The sequence below is a fragment of the Staurois parvus genome, unplaced genomic scaffold, assembly GCF_062004578.1.
Source record: "Staurois parvus isolate SC_StPar_1 unplaced genomic scaffold, SC_StPar_1.0 ptg000206l, whole genome shotgun sequence".
NCBI lineage: Eukaryota > Metazoa > Chordata > Amphibia > Anura > Ranidae > Staurois > Staurois parvus.
The window spans coordinates 2,006,318-2,033,435 of NW_028318002.1; the positions used below are offsets into that span (position 1 = coordinate 2,006,318).

General features: G+C 41.8%; 1 protein-coding gene across 3 annotated transcripts in view; it reads left to right on the plus strand.

The window, feature by feature from the left end:
* NF1 (neurofibromin 1) overlaps positions 1–27,118 on the plus strand; it is a 364,217-nt gene that overhangs the window by 84,310 nt on the left and 252,789 nt on the right. For all 3 annotated transcript variants that reach the window (XM_089678515.1, XM_089678513.1, XM_089678514.1), the window contains exons 10-13: positions 1,330–1,458; positions 5,953–6,027; positions 14,178–14,300; positions 20,269–20,403. In XM_089678515.1, coding sequence (XP_089534641.1) covers positions 1,330–1,458; positions 5,953–6,027; positions 14,178–14,300; positions 20,269–20,403 — 462 coding nt within the window. The remainder of the gene's footprint in view (positions 1–1,329; positions 1,459–5,952; positions 6,028–14,177; positions 14,301–20,268; positions 20,404–27,118) is intronic.

The following is a 27,118-nucleotide window of genomic DNA, read 5'->3' on the forward strand; positions in this document are numbered from 1 at the left end:
TAGAAGTCCAGGGCTATTCTCATCAAATGTTCTTCCCTGTGTCATATTTCATTCTGATGGAAAATGTAGGTGGCATACTCTGTCTATGGTTCTGAGTTTGAAGCAGGCACAGTAGTAATGGCCCTGGAGTGGAGATGGTGTGCAAATTATACCTGCCATATATCATTGGGGTTTAAATATGTGGCTGCACGCTTGACATACAGTATGCTGTGTTGCATGGAAATTTTTTTGTTGAATAATTCAATTATGGAATTTTATTCCTGTGCTTTTTTTTTTTTTTTTTTTAAATGACTTAGAGTATATTTTTGTTGTTCACAGTTTTAATAAAAGTGGAAGAAAAGCCTAACTATTCCCTCCACCCTTCTTCTACCTATTCCACCTGCCCTGCATAAAAAAGATCAGTGTACTTACATATTTTTAATCTGTTCCTGTCACGTGATCCTGCAGCTTCTGGTCCCCTGTGTCTGAGTGACTGCTACAGGGGAGAGGTGGGAGGGCTTCTTTACACACAGGAGCTGGAACTGCAGGATCATGTGACCAGACTGGAGCAGATTAAAAATGGGTAGGTACAAAGATATTTCTATACAGTGTAGGCAGGGCAGGTAGGAGGAGGGGGAAGGAGACCCTTTTAAAGTGGAACTTTAGTCAGAAAATTAAGTCCTGCTAGATCACTTCAGGCTGGCCTCTTTTGCAGGTATAGCTATGTAAAACATTAAATAAGTGCCTATACAATTTAAAATCCAGTAATGCCCTGTCTCACTCTGCTCTGCACATGCTCAGTTACTCTTTATTTTTCGTCACTGTGCCAAAAATGTAAAGGCCAATCTGCTTACAGCCTAAAGATTTACTGCTGTTCAGGGACTCTGTGCTTCCGCAACATTGCAGCCTCCTGCAAGAAGAAACAGGAGCAATGCTGGAGGCAATTTACAGCACACATTAATTTTGGTAGCATAATTGTTGATACGCAATGTATGTTCCTAGCTAAAGAACATTTTTTATCAAATTGTTATGGGCAAAGTTTTGCTTTAAGGATAAATATAGTTAGTCTTTTCTTCCACTTTAAAATATTTATAAGCTTCTCTGTGTAAAATCTAGGCCTATTGGATGCATCATTAAAGACATTTGAAAGGGTAATGGGCACCTTTTTATAGTGCTTTTTTGAATAATGTTCTATTACTTTTAGTGGGTACTACACCAGTAATGATGCTCTTTTGTTTTGTTTAAACTCCTTGTATTTTTCCATTTGTCTAAAAAAAATCTTTCATAAGAACCATCTGAAAGAAAAAAGTGTTAGACATCGTAAGTGACCTATAAGTTTTCTGTCAACAGAACTTGCTCTTCAATCCCAGCAAGCCTTTCTCAAGAGGAGCAGGAAATCAGAATGCAGATGTAGACCTTATGATTGACTGCCTAGTTTCATGCTTTAGGATCAACCCTCAGAACAATCAACATTTCAAAGTATGTTTTACTTTTGTCTTTTATGTGGGTGTTACTGATATGATACACAATAAAGTTACTTTTCCTGTTCAATTTTCTCTGATTTTCATTACTTGCTGAACATTTAAATTTATTGACTGTGCTGTGGCAGCAAACTGCAAAATACTACAGCTTGAAGGCACGTACTCATATGTAGATTATTCTTAATAGTACCACACAAGCTGGGGGTGAAACATGCTGCCATTTCCTTGGGATAGTCTTAAGATTTGAATATGAGTTGAGGATAGGATTTGAGGATAGGATTTCAAATCAGTCCTAATAAACCAAGTTGTCTTATGTTAATCTCCTAAAGTTAACAGTTAATTTAAGATATTTGCACACTATACCAACATTTATATGCAGAAAAACAGCTACCACATTCATCAGACATCCCTTAGCTTGATTTACAGTCTAAAGTATATTAAAATGCTGATACACATAAATTTAACATTAAATCCCTCTCCTGTGTAAGTCTCTGTGATGCTTAAAATTTAAGATCACGCTGCTCAGTGGGTTGGCTCTGTGGAAGAGGCAGGTCCTCGAAACGCGTTAGCCTGTTGGAAGTCCAGGATTCCCATTGTGGGCAGACACGTAGTGTAGATTGGACAGTGCTGTTTTTTCATGATGTGTCTTTGACAATATTGTCGTTTGTGAGTACAATACTTATTTTTAGGCGGCACAAACCGCACCTGCAGGGGACCCCAGGATAGGAGGTTTAAGAGAGGAGAGGAGGTCTGTGCAATACAAAAATAACAACAAAACCTTTTTTTAGTTTAACCAGTTGCCTACTGGGCACTTATACCCTCTTCGTTTCTAGGCCAATTTTCAGCTTTCAGCACTGTCACACTTTAAATGACAATTGCGTGGTCATGCAGAATTGTACCCATAAGAAATTTTTATAATTTTTTTTGCACAAATAGAGCTTTCTTTTGATGGTATTTAATTGCCACTGGGTGTTTTTATTTTTTTGCAATATAAACAAAAAAAGAAAAAAATTTGGGGAAAAAAAGTTTTTCTTTTGTTTCTATTATAAAATTTTGGAAACAGAATTTTTTTCTCCTTCACTGATGTGCATTGATGAGGCTGCACTGATGGGCAATGATGAGGCGGCACTGGTGGGCATTGATGAGGAGGCACTGGTGATGCTGCACTGATATGCAGCAATGATGGTCACTGACGGGCGGCCCTGCTGGGCACTGATGGGCACAACTGCTGGGCACTGGTGGGTGGCACTGATCATCAGTGCCCATCTCTTCTGTGAGAGTTGCCGGTTATCGGCAGTCCTTTTTTCACGCTGTAACCGCGTGAGGAAAGTGCTGCCGATAGCCGGCAACTGTATTTACTCCATGATCTGCTGTGTCCTTGGACACAACTGATCACGTGGTAAAAGGCCGCTGTGATTGGCCTTTTACCTCATCACGTGATCAGCTGTGCTCTTAGGACACAGTGATCACGGACATCCCTGCCGGGCGGCAGGAGGGTGCGTTCTGGGAGGACGTCATATGACTCCCTCCCAGAAATGGATATCCGCACTGTAGCTGTCATTCTGCTATAGTGCAGTTACCAAGTGCTTAAAAGAAAAAAAAGCCTTTAAAATGACTTTAACCGCCTCCTGCCTGCCATATAAGGAATTGACGGATGGGCAGCGGTTCTTTCGTTCTCAAAGGACGTCATATGACATCCTCCCACTCTAGCTGCGCATGCACACCCCCTGGGGCGTGCAGCGCGTTGATTGGTGGTGCTTTGTGTCCCTGGGACACAGCGGATCACCAATCGCAGTAAAGAGCCGATGACGTAGGCTCTAATGTAATCAGCTGTGTCCAGTCACAGCTGGTCTCATGTAAATAGGAAATGCCAATTATCGGCAGTGTTCGCCTCACGCGCCGGTAATCTGCTTTCCTCAGAGGGGACATGTAACACTGATCATCAGTGTAGCCCCATCAATGTCACATATTGGTGCACATCAGAGCTGCCATTCAGTGCTGCCTATCGGTGCCAGTCAGTGCTGCCTATCTGTGCCAGTCAGTGCCATATGAGTGATGCCTGTCAATACCCATCAGTGCCACCTATCTGTGCCCATTTTATAATAAACTTTTTTTTTTTTTTTTTTTAATTTTCAGTCTTTTTTTTTAGTTTGTTTAGCAAAAAATAACCTAGTGGTGATTAAATACCACCAAAAGAAAGCTCTGTATCAACAAATTATAAAAATATCATTTGGGTACAGTGTTGCATTGCCGCGCAATGGTCATTCAAAGTGCGACTGCTCTGAAAAGTGAAAATTGGCCTAGGCAGGAAGGGGGGTAGACGTGCCCAGTCTGCAAGTGGTTAGCCGATGTCCGCTTCAGGTGTAATGTCTGTTAAGTGGCTCTTTGAACTGCAGGTAGAACTCTGTTTTCAGGTGTTTTTCAGCTAGCCCGTCATGGATTGTTTGCTGTGTTGCCTACCCCTCAGTTGGACTCGCTATAGATTTCTTTTCTAAGAGTCCATTGGGGGACACTAGTAACCTCTCTGTTTATGTTCATGCTCTCTGTAATGCTGAGACAAAAAACTGAGGCATACTGGTAATAGGATGGGTTATCATCCTGGACTGACATACAGTTTATTAGTGTCCAACCTTTTTAGGCAGCAGCATCACCTAAAATCAATGCACTCAAAAGAGAAGACTTTTTCAGTTAGTACAAAAATCATATTTTCTCTCATCGGCTAACGTTTTAAAAACAATTAACCGTATTTAGTGTCATTGAGGATAGTAAACTAATATTTTACTTTGAAAGAAAAATAGCCAGTGTGTGTTTTGAAACGCTAGTGTCTAGAAGTAACACACAAACCAGGCATCATTTATACTTTGTACTGTACCGGATGCTGAAATAATGCTGTACTCAAAATAAAAAGCACACTGAGACCATTTCTACAGATTTTACAACTTTTATAGTGTATTTTTCCTATCGTTTTTATTACCTACAGTATATTGCATGTTTTAGAAAAGTAAAATGTTACTTGCCATTAGGTAGAACAATCTAAAAATATTTAACTGCTGCCATTTTGAAGATCAGTTAAGTGGTGTTGAGTGCTTGCTTTTGTGTAAAGGCAAACCCTTTTTATTTGTTTTGGATAGAGTAAAAGGGGGGGGGGGTTAAACCCCTGTCGTTTTTTTTTTTTTGCCATCTGTGTCCCATCAGGGAGATTTCCCTTCTCTTCTTGTCCCATAGCCAAAACATGAAGTGAAAGGAAATCCCTGCAACTTGGGGGAATCCCCATGTCACCAGAACTAGTGTCCCCATTGGAAGATTTCCCCTCTTAGTGTTGTCAACCCAAGATTTGGGTTTCTTTTACTTTCACTTTTGATGATAACGGTAAACAGAACAAACAGTGAATCTCCCTAATGGGACACAAACTGCAATATAAACTGACAGGTGTTCGAATCCCTCTCCACTCTGTCCAAAACTAAAGAGTATTGTCTTCAGTTACACTTTAAGGAATATAGTGGAAAGACTCCTAGGTCTGCTGAAAGCTGTAACTTCTGGTATGTTCGTTTAACAAAACTTGCCTGAAAAATAACAGTACCAAATCAAAGATTACAATTCTGAGGAGACTTTGATTTTCTTTGTAATGCATCTAAAATCAAGTAGGCAGGGCTGAGCATGTGTTTTGGAATCCAAAACTCCACTGAAGGAAATTTATCAAAACTAGAGCAGATGTGCATGGCGACCAATAAGCTTCTTTCATTTTTAAAGCCTAACTAAAAAAGCTTTAGATAGAAGCTGATTGTCATGCACAGCTGCTCCAAATTGTATCTGCTCCAGTTTTGACAAATTACCCCTACTGTATTGTCAGGTCAGAAGAAAGTAGGAGCACACTATAGTTCTGCCTCATCAATTATCCCTATTTATATTCAGAATTTAATGTGATGAAACATGGAGAAATGTGTATTTATTGTAGAGAAGTACAATGTTTTTTTTTTTTTTTTAAAGTTTTTTTTTGGTTTGATGTGCTTTTAACTGCTTAAAGCGGACCTTCACCATAAAAGGGAAGTTTCTCTTCAACACCTCCTTCTCCCACTTCTGCTCCAACCACTTAAGCCTGACTTTTAATTTTTTATGGTTGAGACTGAAGAACTGCTTTAAATCATTTAACTCAATCTTAAGCCTAAAGGTAGCCCTCAACAGAACCCTTACTTTGACTTCAACATATCTATCCTGTAAAAGAATACCATCACCGTGTAACAAAATTACACCCAGTATACAGTTGGAATTTGGAAGTAATTGTGACGTGTGCTCTCATATATGGCCACCACGGTTGTTTGCCACTTATGTTGTTGCATGCAGGCATTTCCATATACATGTACATTTTTGAAATCTTGATTACTCTGGTTTTTGTTTTAAACTAAAATATAATTTACAGTGTGTTGTATGTGATTTTCTAAGGATAATCTTGTGTTTTTTTTTGTTTTTTTTTCCCCTTGTCTTCCTTTTAAAGATTTGCTTGGCACAGTCCTCGCCATCAACATTTCATTATGTGCTGGTGAATTCTCTGCACCGAATTATCACAAATGTAAGTATGTAGTAGTTGGGCTGTCTAAAAGGTTTGTGAAATGGCAGAATTTTATTTACAAAGGTATAATGACATTTACAATTAAATTATTTATATATATGTATGTGTGTGTGTAATTAAAAAAAAAAAAAAAATATATATATATATATATATATATATATAATATATATATATTGTAACTGTCATTCTACCATTGTAAATTTAAATTCCTCCGTTTCACAAATACACACACACAAATACACTCACACTCACACTCACACACACACACACACACACACACACACTCACACTCACACTCACACTCACACTCACACTCACACTCACACTCACACTCACACTCACACTCACACTCACACACACACACACACACACACTCTCTCTATATTGACAAAAGTATTGGGACACCCCTCCAAATCATTGGCTCCAGGTGTTTCAATCACCTCCATGGTTACAGGTGTATAAAATCAAGCAGCTAGGCATGTAGACTGCTTCTACAAACATTTGTGAAAGAATGGGTCGCTCTCAGGACCTTAGTGAATTCAAGCGTGATAGGTTGCCACGTGTGCAAAAAGTCCATCCATAACATTTCCTTGCTACTAAATAGTCCACGGTCAACTGTTAGTGGTATTGTAACAAAGTGGAAGCAACTGGAAACAACAGCAGTGGTAGGCCACATAAAATGACAGAGTGGAGTCAGCGCATGCTAAAGCGCACAGTGTGCTGAAGTTGCCAACTCTCTGGCAATAGCTAAAGACCTCCAAACTTCGTGTGGCCTTAAGATTAGCACAATAGTACATAGAGAGCTTCATGGAATGGGTTTCCATGGCCAAGCAGCTGCATCCAAGCCTTACATCACCAAGTGCAATGCAAAGCATTGGATGCAATAGTGTAAAGCATGCTGCCACTGGACTCTAGAATAGTGGAGACGAGTTCTCTATGAGTGACAAATCATGCTTCTCTGTCTGGCAATCAGATGGACGTGTCTGGGTTTGACGGTTGCCAGAACGGTACTCGCCTGACTGCATTCTGCCAAGTGTAAAGGGAGATTATGTTGTGGGGTTGTTCTTCAGGGGTTGAGCTTGGCCCCCTTGGTTCCAGTGAAGGGAACTCCTAAGGCATCAGCATACCAAGACATTTTGGACAATTTCATGCTCCCAACTTTGTGGGAACAGTTTGGGGATGGCCCCTTCCTGCTCCACCTTGACTGCGCACCAGTGCACAAAGCAAGGTCCATAAAGACATAGATGAGCGAGTTTGGGATAGAGGAACTTGATTGGCCTGCACAGAGTCCTGACCTTTGGAATGAATTCGAGTGGAGACTGAGCCAGGCCTTCTCGTCCGCCATCAGTACCTGACCTCACAAATGCGCTCCTGGAAGAACGGTCAAACATTCCAATAGACACACTCCCAAACCTTGTGGACAGCCTTCCCAGAAGAGTTGAAGCTGTTAGAGCTGCAAAGGGTGGGCCAACTCCATATTGAACCCTACGGACTAAGACTGGGATTCGGTATGTGTGTATATAATTCTAATACACACGCACACTAGACCATCCTTTCTCAACCAGGGTGCCTTGAGGTTTCTTCAGGGGTGCCTTGGTAAAAAGTCTAAAAATTGCCCAAAACTTGTATTCAAGCCAGCTGGTGGAACAAGCTTGCCTTTTAGTTACACAAAGCCACAGGTTTTTATTGTGCACCATTATGACCTTCTAGCCACCAGCGTCCTGACAACCAATGACTTCAGTTGATAAGGAGGATGTCCGCTGCCTGCACAGTATCTTAGTTTGACCCTCCCCTGCCCATTTCCATCAGTGCTGCGGTCACATTAGCTCAGTGATGTAGAAAAACTGAGGTAGAAGAGAAACATTGGAATACTAATTATTACCTGTGTGCAAAAGTGTATTTGCTTTGGATGAATAAATTGCCTATAATGTTGGGTGTAATGGATGTTGCTGCATTATATAAAAGTATTAGAATAGTTTTTCACAATCTAGAATGGGGTGCCTCAAGACTGTCCATAATTTTGAAGGGTGATTTGACTGAAAAAAGATTGAGAAACACTGCACTAGACATAGAAAACAGAAAGCTCCTTTGAAACTTTTACGCTTTCCACCTCACACCTGCTTATTGATTAGTGTCCTCAGGAAAATGATGGTAAATTCTAAACCAAGTACTGAGCTTCAGGTGTTTCTCAAAAAAAAAAAATCACAAATGGTAAAAGCTTGTAAACACACACTAAAAACTCTATGCCGGTCAGGGTCACTTCCTCAAGTGAGCTAGTCTTTGCTAATGTGCTAGGGATTGTCAAACAAATCCAAGCCAAACTGGCGCTGGTGCAAACAGCACACATAATGCACATACACAGCACCATCTAGAAGTCAGTTGGCCTTAGCAAAAGAATGACTGATGTCTCCTTCATATGTTCTTTATTTTTTTTTGGTTTGGCGTGGATATTTTTCTACTATATACAGCTGCTGGTAGATTCAGGCTGGAAATTGGAAATTATCCAGTTAGCCAAAATGTGCATGTTTTCCCAGTTCATTTAAAGAGCATTCCAGGTTTTGGCACCTTTTAGTTATTGGTCCATCTTGGACCAAACTAATGATTTGCATGCCAGGAAGTACTGGCTGCTGCTTGGGCTGTAATATCCTGTAGTGGCTTGTGCTACATACAGTAAGTGGCGTGGTGTTCTGGCAGCAGTATCAGACTTTTCTTCTATTGTGAGATATAGATAGTTGCTCATACCGCTTATTTATTATCGCCATTTAGGAAAAGCCTTTTATTTTTTTCAGTGAATACAAGGCTTCCTCTGATTTGCTAAGGTGGAGGGTGTGAAGTCATCCACTTACCTCTCCACCTCGGCCAATCAGAAAAAGCTTTGTATTCATCGAATAAAATAGAAGTCTTCTAAATTGGGGAGATGCGGTACAACTGACACTCTCTATCTGGTAGCAGAAAGGAAGTCTCTGATACTGCTGCTGAAATGCAGCTCCACAGCTACTATGGGGTATATTGCAGCCTAAGCAGTAGCCACTATGTTCTGGCATACAAATTTGTTTGGTTCAAGCTGCCTGTACATCAGTCTGTATCTGTTTGATTTTTTAACAGGTTTGTGATTCATCCTAAAGTTAGTGTTGCTAAACCCACAACAGTAAATTTAGTGTGTGTATATGCAGTAAAGTATGCTTGTTATACTCACTGTGGAACCTAAGGGATTAATCCTCCACATTGTGTAAAAAGGATGTTTGATCCTGACTTCTCTGATCCTCCCCTTCTTCCAGTGTTTCTCTCTTATCTCCTGATAAGGCATATTGCGTGGGGACAGTTTGGTGTGTATTGCTAGAGGTTTTTTTTTTTCTTTTCCTTGGGAGAGTGCATGGGATCAACACAGGACTAATCAGCTCTGTCCTGTCCAGACAGAGGTAACGGGTTCTGTATCCTTCTAGAGCAGAAAGAGAACTCCTCCTACAAGCTTTAACCAGTGCTTTGCTGAACACTGTTAGAAATCACAAGACTGCTCTAATGCTGATGAGAAAAGCTATTTAGCAGTTTATATTTACAAAAATAATTGCACTTCCATGTTCCGTGTACTGTGGGAGAAAAGATATAGTGAATGCAGGGTCCTGGGTTTAGTAACACTTTAAGGCTCCATTCACACTGATGTGACTTGTCATGCGACTTTGGACACATTCACATGATGGGTTGCAGCCTATTTATTTCAATGGCACCCGTTCCCATCTATTCGACTAAAGTCACATCGTCTTTACAAAACGTTCCTGTACTACTTTGATGTGACTTTCTTGCGACTTGGGTGCCATAGAGTATAAAAGTCCTATGAAAGTTGCATGTCTTTGGAGTTGCACTAGTGTAAACTGAGCCTTAGTCTGGTCTTTCCCAGTATATCCCTTTTTTTTTGTATAGGCTGTTTAGTCATGTTGGGATGTTTTAACATTGACTGGAGCCATCTTTGATCAGTGTAGATGCTGCTTCTTACTTCAGCAGCCAGGCACGGTTTTGGTCTGTACCTCTTCTTTTTTTTTTTTTGTAGATTTCCACTTCCTCAGGAGTTGATGATGCATTCATAGAAACACATGCACAAATTCCTTTTCTGGCAAAATTTACCCATGGTTTCTCTCAGCTGAGTCCACTGCTACACAGTTTGTCCCTTGCAGTGTCAAAGACATCTTGCATTCAGGGGACGGTATTTAAACAGCCCGTTTTGCATTATACAGAGCCTCTTGGCAACAGATGCATTGCAGTTGTTTCTATAGAGCTGCCTGCAGTGACAATGTTCAACACTGTTGCTCCTGCTTTTACCCCTTGAACCCTGCTGGGCTCATTTTGTGAGTAACCCTGGCTACTTGGGTAGCTCCTTTGGTCATGAGCAGCCTGACCAGCACCAAAGGGCAGTCTTTCTGTGTGAGTGAATCCTCAATTTAGAACCGAAGCTGCCCTATGTGCAAGTATTAGCTTGGCACAGGCGAGGATTGTGCCTTGATGTATCAACTTGGCACAGAGGAGGATTGTGCCTTCACGTATCATCTTGGCACAGACAAGGATTGCGCCTTCACATATCATCTTGGCACAGACAAGGATTGCGCCTTCACATATCATCTTGGCACAGGCGAGGATTGCGCCTTCACGTATCATCTTGGCACAGGCGAGGGTTGCGCCTTCACGCGCCATCTTGGCACAGGCGGGGGTTGCGCCTTCACGCGCCATCTTGGCACAGGCGGGGGTTGCGCCTTCACGCGCCATCTTGGCACAGGCGGGGGTTGCGCCTTCACGCGCCATCTTGGCACAGGCGAGGGTTGCGCCTTCAGGCGCCATCTTGGCACAGTCGAGGGTTGCGCCTTCACGCGTCATCTTGGCACTACACTTGTATTCTACACTTGTATGCCCACATCCTATATTTCACAGATGAAAGAGAATATTTTTTATGCAAAGGACTTTAGGGGGCATATCTATTAGAAAATGTAACTCAAAATTCATACAGATAAAAATAAAGTTTTTATTATACATAAATTATAAAGACATATACGACCATGTTTGAAATCAAGAAGCTCACATATCGAGTGCACATAATTTTCATAAACATTCAATGTCTTCTTCAGGAGTACATATGAACAAGATATGTTACCTACTAAATTGATCATGATCTTTACAAATAGTCTGTGTGGACCGTCATCTTCACCACATATGTGTAGACCAACATCTCCATAGGGACAGAAAGTACGAAAAGGCCACAGGACAGAGTCCCTAGCATAGGGCAAGACGCTACAATATGCTTAAATAGTAAATCCTGTGAGAGAAAAAAAACAGGAAAGAAGGGAATTCCAGGTGCCCTCAAACAAATGTGCTCAGATATCTAGTTGCTGGGCCTAAAAGGTGTAATCGGCAAGCCTAGATCCCATTCAGTGTCCTGCAGAGAAAATGCTTATTTTCTAATTGAGGTTATGCAAGTCCACTTTAAATTGGAGGATCCCAGTGCACTCCTCTACCTAGCCTTTTTGGAGAATTTTGCCAAAAAATGGTCATCTCCCATACCTGACACACCTGTGTCTTTCTTTAACAAAGCTCGGACCATTCGTGTTTACAGTTATCTTCGAAAAGGGAAAGTAAAAGAAAATTTCCAAAGAACACTAATAGAGAGGAAATCTTCCAATGGGGACAGTAGTTTTAGCGACACATTGGGATTCCCACACTTTGCAAGGATATCCTCTAATTTCCTGTTTTGGCTATGAGACAGGAAGTGAAGAGCTATCTCCCCAATAGGACACAGATGGGGTTATCCTCTTCCCTTACTGTATCCAAATGGAAAAAAGTTTTACCTTTTGGGTACTTTAACTCTAAAGTTCATTGTACAAAGATTGTATTGTCAGATTGTAACGTGTATGGCTACCTTAACATATGGCAATAATGAAATTGTTCACTCGGGTTCTCTTTCTATGAATATTTTTGCTGAAAGACTGAATTTTATATGTCAAAAATTTGTGGTAAAGAAATTAAATCAGAAAAGGACCAAATACTTTCACAGAGCCATTTAAAATTACTTTATGCAGTCATTCTACATACACTAGTTTACTCTAGGGTCAACAGAAGTATTGGACTTCTGTCTCTTGTTTCCATCGCTGCAAAAATGATCTCGCTGTAAGGAATCTTTTAGAGTAATAGGACACAGCAGGAAGTTATTTGGCCAGGGTGCACTGAAGGTCTTTCATTTAGAGTGCTTACACTAGTGTATTCAATACCACTGACTCAGCAACTTGTTAACAACCTTCAGTGACAGAAATATGGTTGAAGAGAATGACAATGTTTCTTTTGTTTTTTTTAAAATGTTTTTTTAAGTTATAATGGTTATTGGTTGTAATGGGTAAAATAGTATTACTAAAGCCACAACAGTAAAATCAATCTGCATATACCGTAAAGCATACTTGTTATACTCTGTGGAACCCAAGGGGTTAATTCTCCACATTGTGTAAAAAGGATGTTTGCTCCTCTCTTCCCTGATCCTCCCCTTCTTCCATTGTCCCCTAAATATCTCCTGATAGAAAAGAGGTTTAGAGTCACTCTGCACATACTCAATTAATTGACGATAAAACAAACCTATACTATTTCATATTTACAAGTATCCAGATAAGTAGATCTCAGCTAACCTGGGTGACTCCAAGCCTTGCCTGTCTTTATGACCTATACCTTCAGATGGACCCGATTTGAACCTCCATTCTCCTCTATGGAGTGGCGGGTTTAAACAGACCTGTGTCCATTTACATCTGCCTACATCCAATTCAATCCGCTAAAAACAAGCTGATGGGATCCATTCCCCTCTGTCTGGCTGGATTACCTGTATCGGATGAAGCCTTTGCTTCCCTAAGGCTTTCTTGGCCCATCTATGGGTTTCCTCCATCATTTGCCCCTCGCTGGGTGGTTAATTTCCTTTCTGTAGGGCTTCGGCCCTCAGGGAACAATTACCTCTTTCCCCACCTATGCCCATCCCCCATAGAGTGAGACTCCTGGCATCTTTACTGCATTTAGCATCGATCCTGTCTGTTTGAGTCTGTTGACCCCTGTTCCTGGGCCGTTGCTGCTGTTTTGTTGCCCTCCCTCCAGTTTAGTGCTTGACGATGTTCCATGGTCCAAGAAGCAGCAAGAATTTTGCAGTACCTGTGATCACCCCCCCCCCCCCCATCTCTGTGATCTTTTTTTTTATTTATATATATTTATATTATAATTTAAGAATCCATTCCTGTGTCCTGGTTGTCAAAATTCTGATTTAAAGGATATGTTCACCTTTTCTAACATGTAAGTGTACAATCCAAACGCACATGTGCATTAAAAATGGTTATCTGTATAAATGGGGGCTGCAGCAACCGTTGGCTGGAACCGAACAGAATCAGCAAGGGAAAGTGTCACCAGCACACCGAGGATCACCAATATGGGTCCAAACGTTTTGATGAAAGATCACATAATTACAGCAAGGCAACGTTTCATAGTCTCACAGGACCCTTCATCAGGCATGTGTCACATGCCTGATGAAGGGGTCCTGCGAGACTCCGAAACGTTGCTTTGCTGTAACTGTGATCGTTCATTAAAATGTTTGGACCCATATTGGTGATCCTCGGTGTGCTGGTGACATTTTCCCTTGCCTTTCTAACATGTTACATCCATATTTAGGTGTAATATTTTTGCTGCTGCAGCTGCCCCCCTCCTTTCCCAAGTTCTTTCTGTGACAGCAGACTGGGAATCTTCTCCCCTTGTTTGCTGCCACAGTTCAAAAAGACTTGGTCGTGCAGGGCTCCTCCCACGTCACTTATTCACAGTATTTTGTGAATGGGAAACTACAACTAACGACAGCCTTTGCAGCTGTCGAGCTGTACTTCTCACTGAACTACCATGGCGCTGTTTATTTTTTTAAGTATTTTCATGCATTTGGAGAAACTGTTTGTCTTCAGTATGTCTTAGTTGAGAATATGAATATATGTATTGGGAGCTTTCCCTGCTCTTATAGCTAAGCAGTTAGTCCCTTCTAGGGGAGGAGATTGTACAGGCTCACTAGTGTGAGAAAAGTAGTTGCAGCTGTTTTAATTTGGTCACTAAAACAATATTCTGTAGCAAGAGTGAATTGATTATGTTTTCTTTTTTTTTTTGCATAGTCTGCACTGGATTGGTGGCCGAAGATTGATGCCGTGTATTGCTACTCAGGAGAGCTCCGCAGCATGTTTGCTGAAACGCTCAAAATCGTCATGCAGTTACATACAGCAATCCGCTTGACGCCGGTAAAGTTTGATATCTTATGCTGATTGCATATTCTGTGTCTATAACTACCATGTTAGTCATGTAATTGCATTCCAAATGCATATAGGTAGCATGTCTCAAGTAATTAGTTTTATATAGCTATGTTTATCTAGGTAAAGAAAATCTTGGCATCCTTTTGTCTTTTTCCATTCTTTATTTCTTGTCAGAATGCTACTTTTTCTTTGTAAATGGCACTCAAGTGTAACTGTCCATCAGCATTTCCTGAGCTCATATGTTTGACTCTTCAAGGAGAGAGCACTCGACAAAGGCTGGGAATGTCTGGGAGCAGTGACGTCACCCATAGACTTCTTATGGCCCATCTGTTGTCAGTTACCCCTGAAGCTGCCACTGGTGTCACATGAGTGCTGGACCATGTGACAAAACCAGGATGGCCTGAAAATAGAAAAGCATGTACATCTTTGTTCTAGAGGTTAATCTGCATAGGTGTTCGGAGGGGTGAAATAGCATTTTTAAGACAAGTTAGTTTGTAGCCTGGAATTCTTCTTTAAAATCCTTAAACAAATTCCTTCAATTTCCAGAATTTTCTATGGATTTCACAAGAGCAATTATCGCCTCTGAATACATGGCATCCATAGACTTTCAAGATGCTTATCTACAGTCAGGTCCATAAATATTGGGACATCGACACAATTCTAACATTTTTGGCTCTATATACCACCACAATGGATTTGAAATGAAACAAACAAGATGTGCTTTAACTGCAGACTGTCAGCTTTAATTTACATCCAAATCAGGTGAACGGTGTAGGAATTCTAACAGTTTGCATATGTGCCTCCCACTTGTTAAGGGACCAAAAGTAATGGAACAGAATAATAATCATAAATCAAACTTTCACTTTTTAATACTTGGTTGCAAATCCTTTGCAGTCAATTACAACCTGAAGTCCGGAACGCATAGACATCACCAGACGCTGGGTTTCATCCCTGGTGATGCTCTGCCAGGACTCTACTGCAACTGTCTTCAGTTCCTGCTTGTTCTTGGGGCATTTTCCCTTCAGTTTTGTCTTCAGCAAGTGAAATGCATGCTCAATCAGATTCAGGTCAGGTGATTGACTTGGCCATTGCATAACATTCCACTTCTTTCCCTTAAAAAACTCTTTGGCTGCTTTTGCAGTATGCTTTGGGTCATTGTCCATCTGCACTGTGAAGTGGCATCCAATGAGTTCTGAAGCGTTTGGCTGAATGTGAGCAGATAATATTGCCCGAAACACTTCAGAATTCATCCTGCTACTTTTGTCAGCAGTCACATCATCAATAAATACAAGATAACCAGTTCCATTGGCAGCCATACATGCCCACACCATGACACTACCGCCACCATGCTTCACTGATGAGGTGGTATGCTTAGGATCATGAGCAGTTCCTTTCCTTCTCCATACTCTTCTCTTCCCATCACTCTGGTAAAAGTTGATCTTGGTCTCACCTGTCCATAGGATGTTGTTCCAGAACTGTAACGGCTTTTTTAGATGTTGTTTGGCAAACTCTAATCTGGCCTTCCTGTTTTTGAGGCTCACCAATGGTTTACATCTTGTGGTGAACCCTCTGTATTCACTCTGGTGAAGTCTTCTCTTGATTGTTGACTTTGACACACATACACCTACCTCCTGGAGCGTGTTCTTGATCTGGCCAACTGTTGTGAAGGGTGTTTTCTTCACCAGGGAAAGAATTCTTCGGTCATCCACCACAGTTGTTTTCCGTGGTCTTCCGGGTCTTTTTGTGTTGCTGAGCTCACCGGTGCGTTCCTTCTTTTTAAGAATGTTCCAAACAGTTGTTTTGGCCACGCCTAAAGTTTTTGCTCTCTCTCTGATGGGTTTGTTTTGTTTTTTCAGCCTAATGATGGCTTGCTTCACTGATAGTGACAGCTCTTTGGATCTCATCTTGAGAGTTGACAGCAACAGATTCCAAATGCAAATAGCACACTTGAAATGAACTCTGGACCTTTTATCTGCTCATTGTAATTGGGATAATGAGGGAATAACACACACCTGGCCATGGAACAGCTGAGAAGCCAATTGTCCCATTGCTTTTGGTCCCTTAACAAGTGGGAAGCACATATGCAAACTGTTGTAGTTCCTACACTGTTCACCTGATTTGGATGTAAATACCCTCAAATTAAAGCTGACAGTCTGCAGTTAAAGCACATCTTGTTTGTTTCATTTCAAATCCATTGTGGTGGTGTATAGAGCCCAAAATGTTAGAATTATGTTGATGTCCCAATATTTATGGACCTGACTGTATGTATTCCCGTTCATCCACCTTATCAGCACTTTCTGCACTTTGCAGTGGCAGATGGTTATTTTTATTTGTTGCACTGCCATTTGGCCTAGCCACTGCTCCAGGAGTATTCCCCAAGATTCCAGCAGCTCTTTTTGCCCTTCTTCGGGCATTCAGGTCACAGGTTATCTAGATCAGGGCTTAAAATTTCACATCCTGAGCTACTAGCCAGGCCTTAAGAGTTACTCGCCACCAACAAACACACACAAACAGAGACACCTGTACACACACACAGACATGTACATACATACACACACAGAAACATGTACACACATATACAGATACATGTATACACACAGGCACGTACAGACACGCATACACATGCATGCACAGAAATACAAACGCACAAACCCATGTATATACACATGTACACACAGACACATGTACGTACATACACACACGTACATGCACACATACACACACGTACGCTGTTAAGTGCTCTCTCCTCTCCCCTGAAGCCACCACTGGCTGACATAGAGGATCATGTGACCAGAGTGAGCTGAAATTAGGTACACACACACACACCCTATAAAAAGTTGCAGTACTTCGTTGTTCACTCACAGAGCCGGGTACTGCACTCTAGGTGGAGGCAGAGAGCACAGCACACACTCCTTCCTTTGCTTTCACTACGCTCAGCTATTGAGCAGTCTGACAGCTCCCAGTGCCAATGACCGATCCGGCCTGAGCTACGAGTCTGCTCAGCAAGACGGCCCTGGGGGACACACTCATCCCCACCATAATTTCCACTTGCCATTGGCGAGCAGGCGAATGAAAATTTCAAGGCCTGATCTAGATGACCTGTTCTTGACGGAGTCGTCATCTTTCCAGCTGTCTGCAGTTGTGCACGTGACAATTCTTTTGCTCCAGACTTTCAGATTTCAAAAATCTGCTCTCCAGCCTTCTCTTTACCTGGAATTCTTGGGTTTCGTCCTGAACACATCCAAAGCAATAGTCTGTCTACCAGAGAAATAAATTCTATATTAACTCAGTCAAGAATTGAGATCAAAGAGACATCCCAAAATTAAATTCCCTGAGAGTCCTATGCTTCATGTTAGCCTCCTTTTGAGTAAGGCGGCTAACATGATCATCAATTTCATACGAGACCTCACCATCACACCATCCTAGAGCTCAAAACAGTAAACATTACTCTGCAACACTGGCACCTTTTCTGCTGGTACACCGGATCAGGGTGCTGTCAAACAATGCCACAATGTATGGCCTATATCAACCATCAAGGGGGCACCAGGAGCCATGCAGCCTTAAAGGAAGTGAGCCACATAATCTTCATGGATGGAGACTCACTGTTCAGCTATCTCTGCAATCCAAATCCCAGGCATGGACAACTGGAAAACAGATTACCTCAGCTGCCACCACTTGGATCAAGTAGAATCGACCCTTCACCCCGACATTTTCAATGTGATATTTCAAAGATGGGGAACCCTGGATATGGAGCATTCTTTTTTTCATATTCAACAATAAAACTTCCTCTGTTTGTGGTCAGGACCAGTGATCCTTTAGTGCTGTCATCAGATGCCTCGATAATCTCCCAGTCTTAGTTCAGGCTAATCAATGCCTTTCCACCAGAAGCCAGTGATTCTCATAGTACCTAGCTCGCCCAGATGTACCTAGTACACAGATGTACTCAAACTACCAGTGAACAACCCCTGGCCTCTTCCCAAGAGGCCAGACCTGCTGTCCCAGGGCCCTCTGTTTCATCTTACTCCTCTGTCCCTTGCTTTAACAGCATGGATTAACATAGAGAGGTCTCTGAGTCTCATTTCTACCTTGCTAAAAGCAAGAAAAGCCATTTCCAGAAAGATATATACTATTATGCTTGGAAATCCTTCTTTGCCTGGGATGAACACAGGCACTTCAATCTCAGAGATTACTCTGTGCCTCACATTCTGGCCTTACTACAATCAGGTCTTAACCACAACTTGGCCTTAAGCACTATGAAAGGACAGGTTTTGGCCTTGTCATTTCTTTTTCAAAGACCTCTGGCTTTGCTCTCCTTTGTCAAAACCCTTATTCAAGGAGTATCTTCCATCAAGCCCCTCTTGCAGCACCCTGTGCTTCCTTGGGATCTTAGCTTATTTTTCTTTGCCCTGTATAAACCTTCGAACCCATCAAGGATAGAGGACCTCTCTTTCAAAGTGCACTTTTTGGTCACTATCATGTCTGTCAGACATGGTCAGTGGCTGGCTGTCTTCTCAGAAGCTGTTCCTCATTCCTCACAATGACAAGGCAGTCTTATGCCCAATACCATCTTTTCCTCCCAAGATGTTATCAGTCTTCCACCTTAATAAAGACATTGTGCTTCCATCCTTGTGCCTTGCTCCAAAGCACTCAGTGGAAATTTTGCTTTGCTGCCTAACTTTACTGTCAGAGCTATAGGAGTCTACCACAAAGCAACAGCTTACAATCAGGAAGACAGCATCCCTATTTGTACTGTCTTCTGGACCTCACAAGGGCACCCCACTTCCAAGTCTACCATCGCTCGATGGGTAAGAAATCTAATTGCCGCAGCTTACACTCTTAAGGACAATTCTCATTGTGCACTTTTACCCACACATTTCACCAGATTAATGAGCATTTTCTGGGCATTCCGGGGCCATGCCTCTGTAGTCCAGCTTTGTATGGCAACCAGCTTGTTCTATGTTCATACCTTTTCAGTATTCTAATATGTGGACGTTCGATCTTCTGTGGATGCAGTTCTCACTGTAAGGTTCTTGCAGCGGCACACTATAGTTGGATTTGTTGGCCCTTGTTAGTTCTGTTTCATTAGTTGTTGCCCACTTTTTTTCATTCATTACTTGGGGAAGTCCCAGGGTCAGTGAATGCCTTGCCCTTGTTCTGTACTGTGGAATTTTGACTTGCCTGTAAATTTCATATCTTGCAGTAAAGTGCAGAACACTGGACACCCTGTCTTCCATTTCTTGGTTACTCTGCATTTCTTGCTACAAAACTGAAAACTTACATAGAGTAGGGTACAGTTATAGGGGAAGCGCCTAGGGGGCATGTTCTCAAACTTTACCAGTGTCCAGTCACCTCAAGGTATGACCCAGGGTCTATGAACACGTTGCCTATTTCCTGTACGGTACTTCAAGATATGGAGTTTAGAGGCAAGTCAAAATTCCTCTTTTTTTGCAAACAAACCCTATGATCAGATTTGGTAATTTAGAGGGCAAGTAATGGTCTATTCAACCCAGAGTGATATTGCAGAATAGGTTTAAGTCAAATTGTTCACCTGCTAACTGTTTATTTCACCAAATCTCTTAAGCACATCTTTGGAGAGTTCTCAGTTACTTGCACTGTTTTAATTTGCCTTATGGTATTTCAATTACTTCTCAAAAACTGAAAAATGGGTATAGTGGAACTCTCTTGTAAAGTGTGCAACTGTGGCAAACTGAGGTGATATTAAAGTTACTAACAAATATGGGTAAAAAAAAAAATTAGTTTTAGGTAGATAGCTTTTTAAAGAGGGTTTAAACAGTTTCTAAAGGTTTGTGCATTTAGTTTAAACACAAAATAGGCATTTGAACACGTGTTACAAAATCTGAGTGAGTATGCTAATTTAATTATTTTATTAAATTTACTTGTTGCATTCTTAGTCACTCATTCTTTGTATTGACTGTGTACTGAAATTGTTCCTCAGAGTCTTACATTTAAAGAGAAAATGCCATACCTTAAGTTTAAAGAGAAACCAACCGATGTGGAAACGAGAAGTTACAAATATTTGCTACTTTCTTTGGTCAAGCTCATTCATGGAGACCCAAAGCTGCTACTGTATGTAAGTAGATATATTTTTTGTGCTTAATATTAAATTGCATATCTAGCCAAACCTTCATTTTGTTTTAAATTAAGGAGGGATTAGATCTCCTTGGAAGTGTCCATCAAAAACTCTAGCAAGCCAATATATAAAAGTTAATATATAATATATATATACATCTCTGGGTAAATTGCTGCTCTCACCTCCACTCTAAACTGTAACTTCAACAACGCATAGACTTCTGCTATCTCTGGGTAAATTGCTGCTCTCATCTTCACTCTAAACTTTACTTCAAAAACGCATAGACTTCTGCTATCTATGAACAAAAAGTGTATATATTTTGGTCTGTTTGTTGATAGATTCTCACCTCTTGCTGCACTTCTTTTATTACTCTGGCCTGTGTCTGGTCTGTGTTTGAGAAACATCCCCCCAATTCATGTGATCCTTATCAGTTCTTTATTGGGGCGGAGAAGAGTTGCTCATTTGACCATCTCCCTATAAATTTAGATCAGCTCCTGGGGGGAGGTCACAGATAGGGGGGCACAGTCACAGATGGAGTGCAGTTTTGTGCATGAGTACGGTTTTTGCAGGAGTGCGAATCAGCAGCAGTTGAACACAGCAGGTTAACTCAAGCAGCAGGAAGATACAGCAAAGAACTCTACTGCATGCTGGATGGACTGCAAGCAAACACCCTGGGAAACATCTCTTACAAGTCTGAGTCCCACTCCACCTATCTTTAAATATGCTGTCTCTACTCCTTCTTTTCATATTACTATCCTGCTTTCCCAAAATCTCCTTTCCTTACCCTTCTGCTCCACCCCAAATATTTCACATCTCACCCTCACTGCTACCATCTCCCTACTACTGCTCTCATCACCTACTGTTGATACTTCTCTCACCTGCTATCCCAAACAACAGGATTGGAAGGCATTTACACTTGTGTACATCCCGCTCCCATGTTACTTACCTCACCCTTCTTCTCCTAACCTCTGGGGATATCTCCCCAGACCCTGGTCCTCCAGTATCTCACCCCCACAACAGCCACCCTTTTTCCTCCGGGAATAGCCGCTATCCCCTCAATTTAATATCAATCCCCATGCTCCAAAAAACCACCCTCCCTTTTTCATGTGCACTTTGGAATGCCTGCAGTGTCTGCAATAAGCTCACCTCTGTCCATGACCTTTTTGTCTCCCGCTCCCTTAACCTACTAGCAATTACAGAAACCTGGCTTCAAGCAGCAGATTCTTCTTCTCCTGCATCACTTTCCTATGGAGGCCTTCTCTGGACCCACTCGCCCAGACCCAGTGGTCGGAAAGGAGGAGGGGTTGGTTTGCTTCTATCCCAACTGAGCACTTTTCAAGTCCTCCCTAACCCTCCCTCCACCAAGCACCTCACTCACTGCTCACGAGATTGCAAATCATTTCAAAAGAAAGATTGATGCAATTCATAGGGGCATCTACACTGCACAGACATCCATCCCACTTAGCATACCTTATACTGAACCTCCCTCAACACTTTCCTCTTGACCTTGCTACTCCTGAAGAGGTCACTAAGGTTTTCTCAGAAGCCCGTCTCACTACCTGCCCCCTGGATCCTGTCCCTTCACAGCTACTACGGCCACCCTCTTCTTCCGTCCTATGCTCCCTCACTCACATCTTCAATCTCTCCCTCTCTAACGGTGCCTTCCCCTCCCCTCTAAAGCATGCACACATCACTCCCATACTTAAAAAGCCCTCCCTGGACCCCACCAACCTGAACAACTTAAGACCCATCTCCCTGCTCCCATTTACCTCTAAACTCTTAGAACGCCTAGTCTACAATCGCCTTAGGTGCTACCTCACTGACAACAACCTTCTTGACCCTTTACAGTCTGGCTTTCACTCACTACACTCAACTGAAACTGCCCTATTAAAACTCACTAATGATCTACTAACTGCTAAAACCAATGGCCACTACTCCGTACTCTTACTACTCAACCTCTCTTCGGCTTTTGATACTGTTGACCATCCCCTCCTCCTCAAAAAACTCCACTCTCTTGGCCTCCCGAGACTCTGCTCTCTCCTGGTTCTCCTCCTACCTATCGCAGCGCTCCTTCAGCGTTACTTATAACCCTGGCTCCTCCTCTTCACTCCCTCTTTCTGTAGGGGTCCCTCAATGTTCCGTCCTTGGGCCCCTACTCTTCTCCATCTACACCTCCTCCCTTGGTCACTTGATAAATTCCCATGGCTTTAAGTACCATCTCTATGCTGATGACACACAAATCTATCTTTCTACTTCTCACCTCACCCCTTTAGTCTCCTCCCGCATTACTAACCTACTAAGTGACATATCGGCATGGATGTCACTCCACTTCCTCAAACTCAATCTTTCTAAAACTGAGCTCTTAGTATTCCCCCCAGCCCGTGCCCCTCCCCTAACTTCTCTCCATCAAAATCAATAACACAATCATCAGTTCCTCCCCTCATGCCAGGGTGCTAGGTGTAACCCTAGACTTCCATCTGGCCTTTCAGCCCCAAATCCAATCGCTGTCCAAATCTTGTAGACTTCACCTCCGCAACATCTCCAAGATACGCCCGTTCTTAACCTCGGAAACCGCTAAGCAACTTATTCACTCCCTTGTTATATTTCGCCTTGACTATTGTAACTCCCTCCTCATTGGCCTACCTCATCGCAGGCTATCCCCTTTTCAGTCTATCATGAATGCTGCTGCCAGACTCATCCACTTTACTAACCATTCTGTATCAGCCACCCCTATTTGCCATTCCCTCCACTGGCTTCCCATTGCCCAACAGATAAAATTCAAAACATTAACAATAACCTATAAAGCCATTTATAACTCTGCCCCAAATTACATCAGCAATCTTGCCTCCAAATATCACTTAAACCGTACTCTCCGCTCCTCACATGACCTCCTGCTCTCTAGCTCCCTTGTCTCCTCCTCCCATGCTCGTCTCCAGGACTTCTCCAGAGCTTCCCCCATCCTCTGGAACTCTCTACCCCAATTTATCAGACTATCGCCTACTGTGCTCACTTTGAGGCGATCTCTGAAAACCTATCTCATCAGGGAAGCCTATCCTACCATCAGCTAATAATGGAATTTTCTACTCCTTCCTACCAGACCATCCCCCACAGTTATTACCTTTTTTTACCTCTAACCCCTCCCTCCTAGATTGTAAGCTGCAAGGAGCAGGGCCCTCCTATCCCTCTTGTCTTGAACAATATTGTTGCTGTATTGTCTCCCTTATATTGTAAAGCGCTTAGCAAACTGTTGGCGCTATATAAATCCTGTATAATAATAATATCCAGTCCCCGACTGTAGTAAAACTGCAGTGCGGGCCGACTGCACAGAATCACGTGTATAGATACATGATTCTGCTTTTCTGGGTACAGAGCGTCCCCGGCCACCCATCCGGCTGTGCTGTCATTGGCTCCCTTTCATGCCAATCACCGTGTCCCAGCCAGCGATCCATGGCTGGGACCCGACGATTGGTAGAGCTAGTGACAGGAGAGAGCTCTGTGTTTGTAAACACCACAGATCTCTCTGTTATCAGTGGGGATCTGCCAGTTTTTATCTCCCTACAAAGCAGGGAATAAAAAACAGGCACATCCCCTAGTAAAATAGTATACAATTACAATTCCTGCCCATTGTCATTAGTACAGTGATAGTGCTTTTTATTACCACTGATCTCTGTATTAGTGTCACTGGAGATGTCCGTGGCAGTCAGTCAGTTCCCACCCAGTGTCTGTGTCAGATTGGCGCCGCACTATTACAGTCCTGCCTAAGTTGCTAATCGCCGCCATTTCTAGTGAGTGTGTGTATGTATGTATGTATATGCATGTATGCATAACAAAAGTTAGATTTTATTTCCATCATTTACACTTTCAAAATAACAGAAAACAAAAAAATGGCGTCTGCAAAAGTTTGGGCACCCTGCAGAATTTATAGCATGCACTGCCCCCTTTGCAAAGCTGAGACCTGCCAGTGTCATGGATTGTTCTCAATCATCGTCTGGGAAGACCAGGTGATGTCAATCTCAAAGGTTTTAAATGCCCAGACTCATCTGACCTTGCCCCAACAATCAGCACCATGGGTTCTTCTAAGCAGTTGTCTAGAAAACCGAAAATAGTTGACGCTCACAAAGCTGGAGAAGGCTATAAGAAGATAGCAAAGCGTTTTCAGATGTCAATATCCTCTCTTCGGAATGTAATTAAGAAATGGCAGTAATCAGGAACAGTGGAAGTTAAAGCAAGATCTGGAAGACCAAGAAAAATATCAGACAGAACAGCTCGCAGGATTGTGAGAAAAACAATTCAAAACCCACGTTTGACTGCACGATCCCTCCAGAAAGATCTGGCAGACACTGGAGTTGTGGTACACTATTCCACTATAAAGAGATACTTGTACAAATATGGTCTTCATGGAAGGGTCATCAGAAGAAAACCTCTTCTACGTCCTCACCACAAAAATCATCGTTTGAACTTTGCAAATGAACATATAGACAAGCCTGATGCATTTTGGAAACAAGTTCTGTGGACCGATGAGGTTAAAATTCAACTTTTTGGCCGGAATGAGCAAAGGTACGTTTGGAGAAGAAGGGGCACAGAATTTAATGAAAAGAACCTCTGTCCAACTGTTAAGCATGGGGTTGGATCAATCATGCTTTGGGGTTGTGTTGCAGCCAGTGGCACAGGGAACATCTCACAAGTAGAAGCAAAAATGGATTCAATAAAATTTCAGCAAATTTTGGATGGTAACTTGATGCCATCTGTGAAAAAGCTGAAGTTAAAGAGAGGATGGCTTCTACAAATGGATAATGATCCTAAACACACCTCGAAATCCACGGGGGATTACATCAAGAGGCGTAAACTGAAGGTTTTGCCATGGCCTTCACAATCTCCTGACCTCAAGATAATTGAAAATCTATGGATAGACCTTAAAAGAGCAGTGCGTGACAGACAGCCCAGAAATCTCAAAGAACTGGAAGACTTTTGTAAGGAAGAATGGGCAAAGATACCTCAAACAAGAATTGAAAGACTCTTGGCTAGCTACAAAAAGCGTTTACAAGCTGTGATACTTGCCAAAGGGGGCAGTACAAGATATTAACTCTGCAGGGTGCCCAAACTTTTGCAGACACCATTTTTTTGTTTTCTGTTATTTTGAAAGTGTAAATGATGGAAATAAAATCTAACTTTTGTTGACATATTATAAGAATGTCTAATCTGTAATTTGATGCCTTTTGGAGATTTTTCCATCTTTCCTTGGCTTCTTTATGCACATTAATACAAATGTTTAGCTGGGGTGCCCAAACGTTCGATCCCCACTGTGTGTGTGTGTGTATATGTGTATATATATGTATGTGTATATATATGTATGTGTATATATATGTATATATGTATATATATATATATATATATATATATATATATTCTAGTATCCTATACTATTAGCGTAACAGAATACATTTTGGCCCAAATTTATGAAGAAATTAAATTTGTTTTTATTGAATATAGTTTATAGTGAAAAGTCCATTTTAAATTTTTTTTTTTTATTATTTATACGGCAAAAAAACAGTGGTAATCAAATGCCACCAAGAGAGAGCTCTGTTTGTGTGAAAACAATTATATATTTAATTTGTGTACAGTGTTGCATGACCACGTGATTTTCCATATAGCAAAAAATGGCCCGGTCATGAAAGTTTTTTTTTTTTTCCTAGCAGGCACCTTCAGATGCTTTGAGGTCAGTTCAGATTTCCTTTAGTAGCACCTGTAGATCCTATAAAACAAAGGCTTTCAAATATGCATATAGTGACCAGCTTGTGTAGTCTCCGGCTCTGGGCAACCCCTCCATGTTCTGCTATTGGTTAGTTAGACTACCCTTCACAGCAGTTATCCAATAATGTGTTGTGAGAGTGTAAGCACATCAGGCAACTGCAAACGTTGGCTGTGGTTTGCATATCAGAGTGCTCTGATTCTCTGGTCTCTCGTTACAAAACATCGGTTTACATAGAGGTACCTCCTAAGCAACGTAATTGGTAGTTTGACATAATTTGTATAAGTATTTACAGATTTGTTGGTACCCTTACACAAAAAAAGGCCACAATTTTCTATGAATTAATTAAAAAATGACTGGAGTAGCCAACAACTATCATTGTTCATTCCATATTTAATAAAAGAAAATCAGACTTTGCTTTTGATGTTTTGATTTTAATAACGTTTTTTGAAGGTATTTTTACCTTATGAAGGGTGTGGGCCACTTAAGTGATTTTGTGACTGGATAGGGGCTGAAATGTAATGGTTTAGAATTTCAAACTTTTAATTTTGAGTAGCATAATGAACATTTTCCTCATTTCAGCTGCAGGAGGAAAATGGAGAGAATTGGTTCCTGTATATGCTGCTACTCCTGTCCAAGTATAAAACAGAATGTGACAGGGAGTTTGCAAGGGTCCCTTTGAGCATGGGACAGGGTCACCACTGCAGCCCCTGACGCTACACCAGTGGTTGGGGGGTGTGGTAAAATCACGTCTCAGCTATAGGGTTTAGTGCCTCCCCAAACCTCATATGAAAACATGAAAAGCGCACAACTCCTGCATTCAGCAGTTTTGATGGGCTATCAGAAAGTGCACCAAACCTGCATGATATAATAGAAGTCTATGGCTCAGTGCAGCTAAACCGCAGGGCAGTCTCTCTGACCCCCACTAAAGGGCCTTAAATATCACTCATGGCTCCAATTGCTACA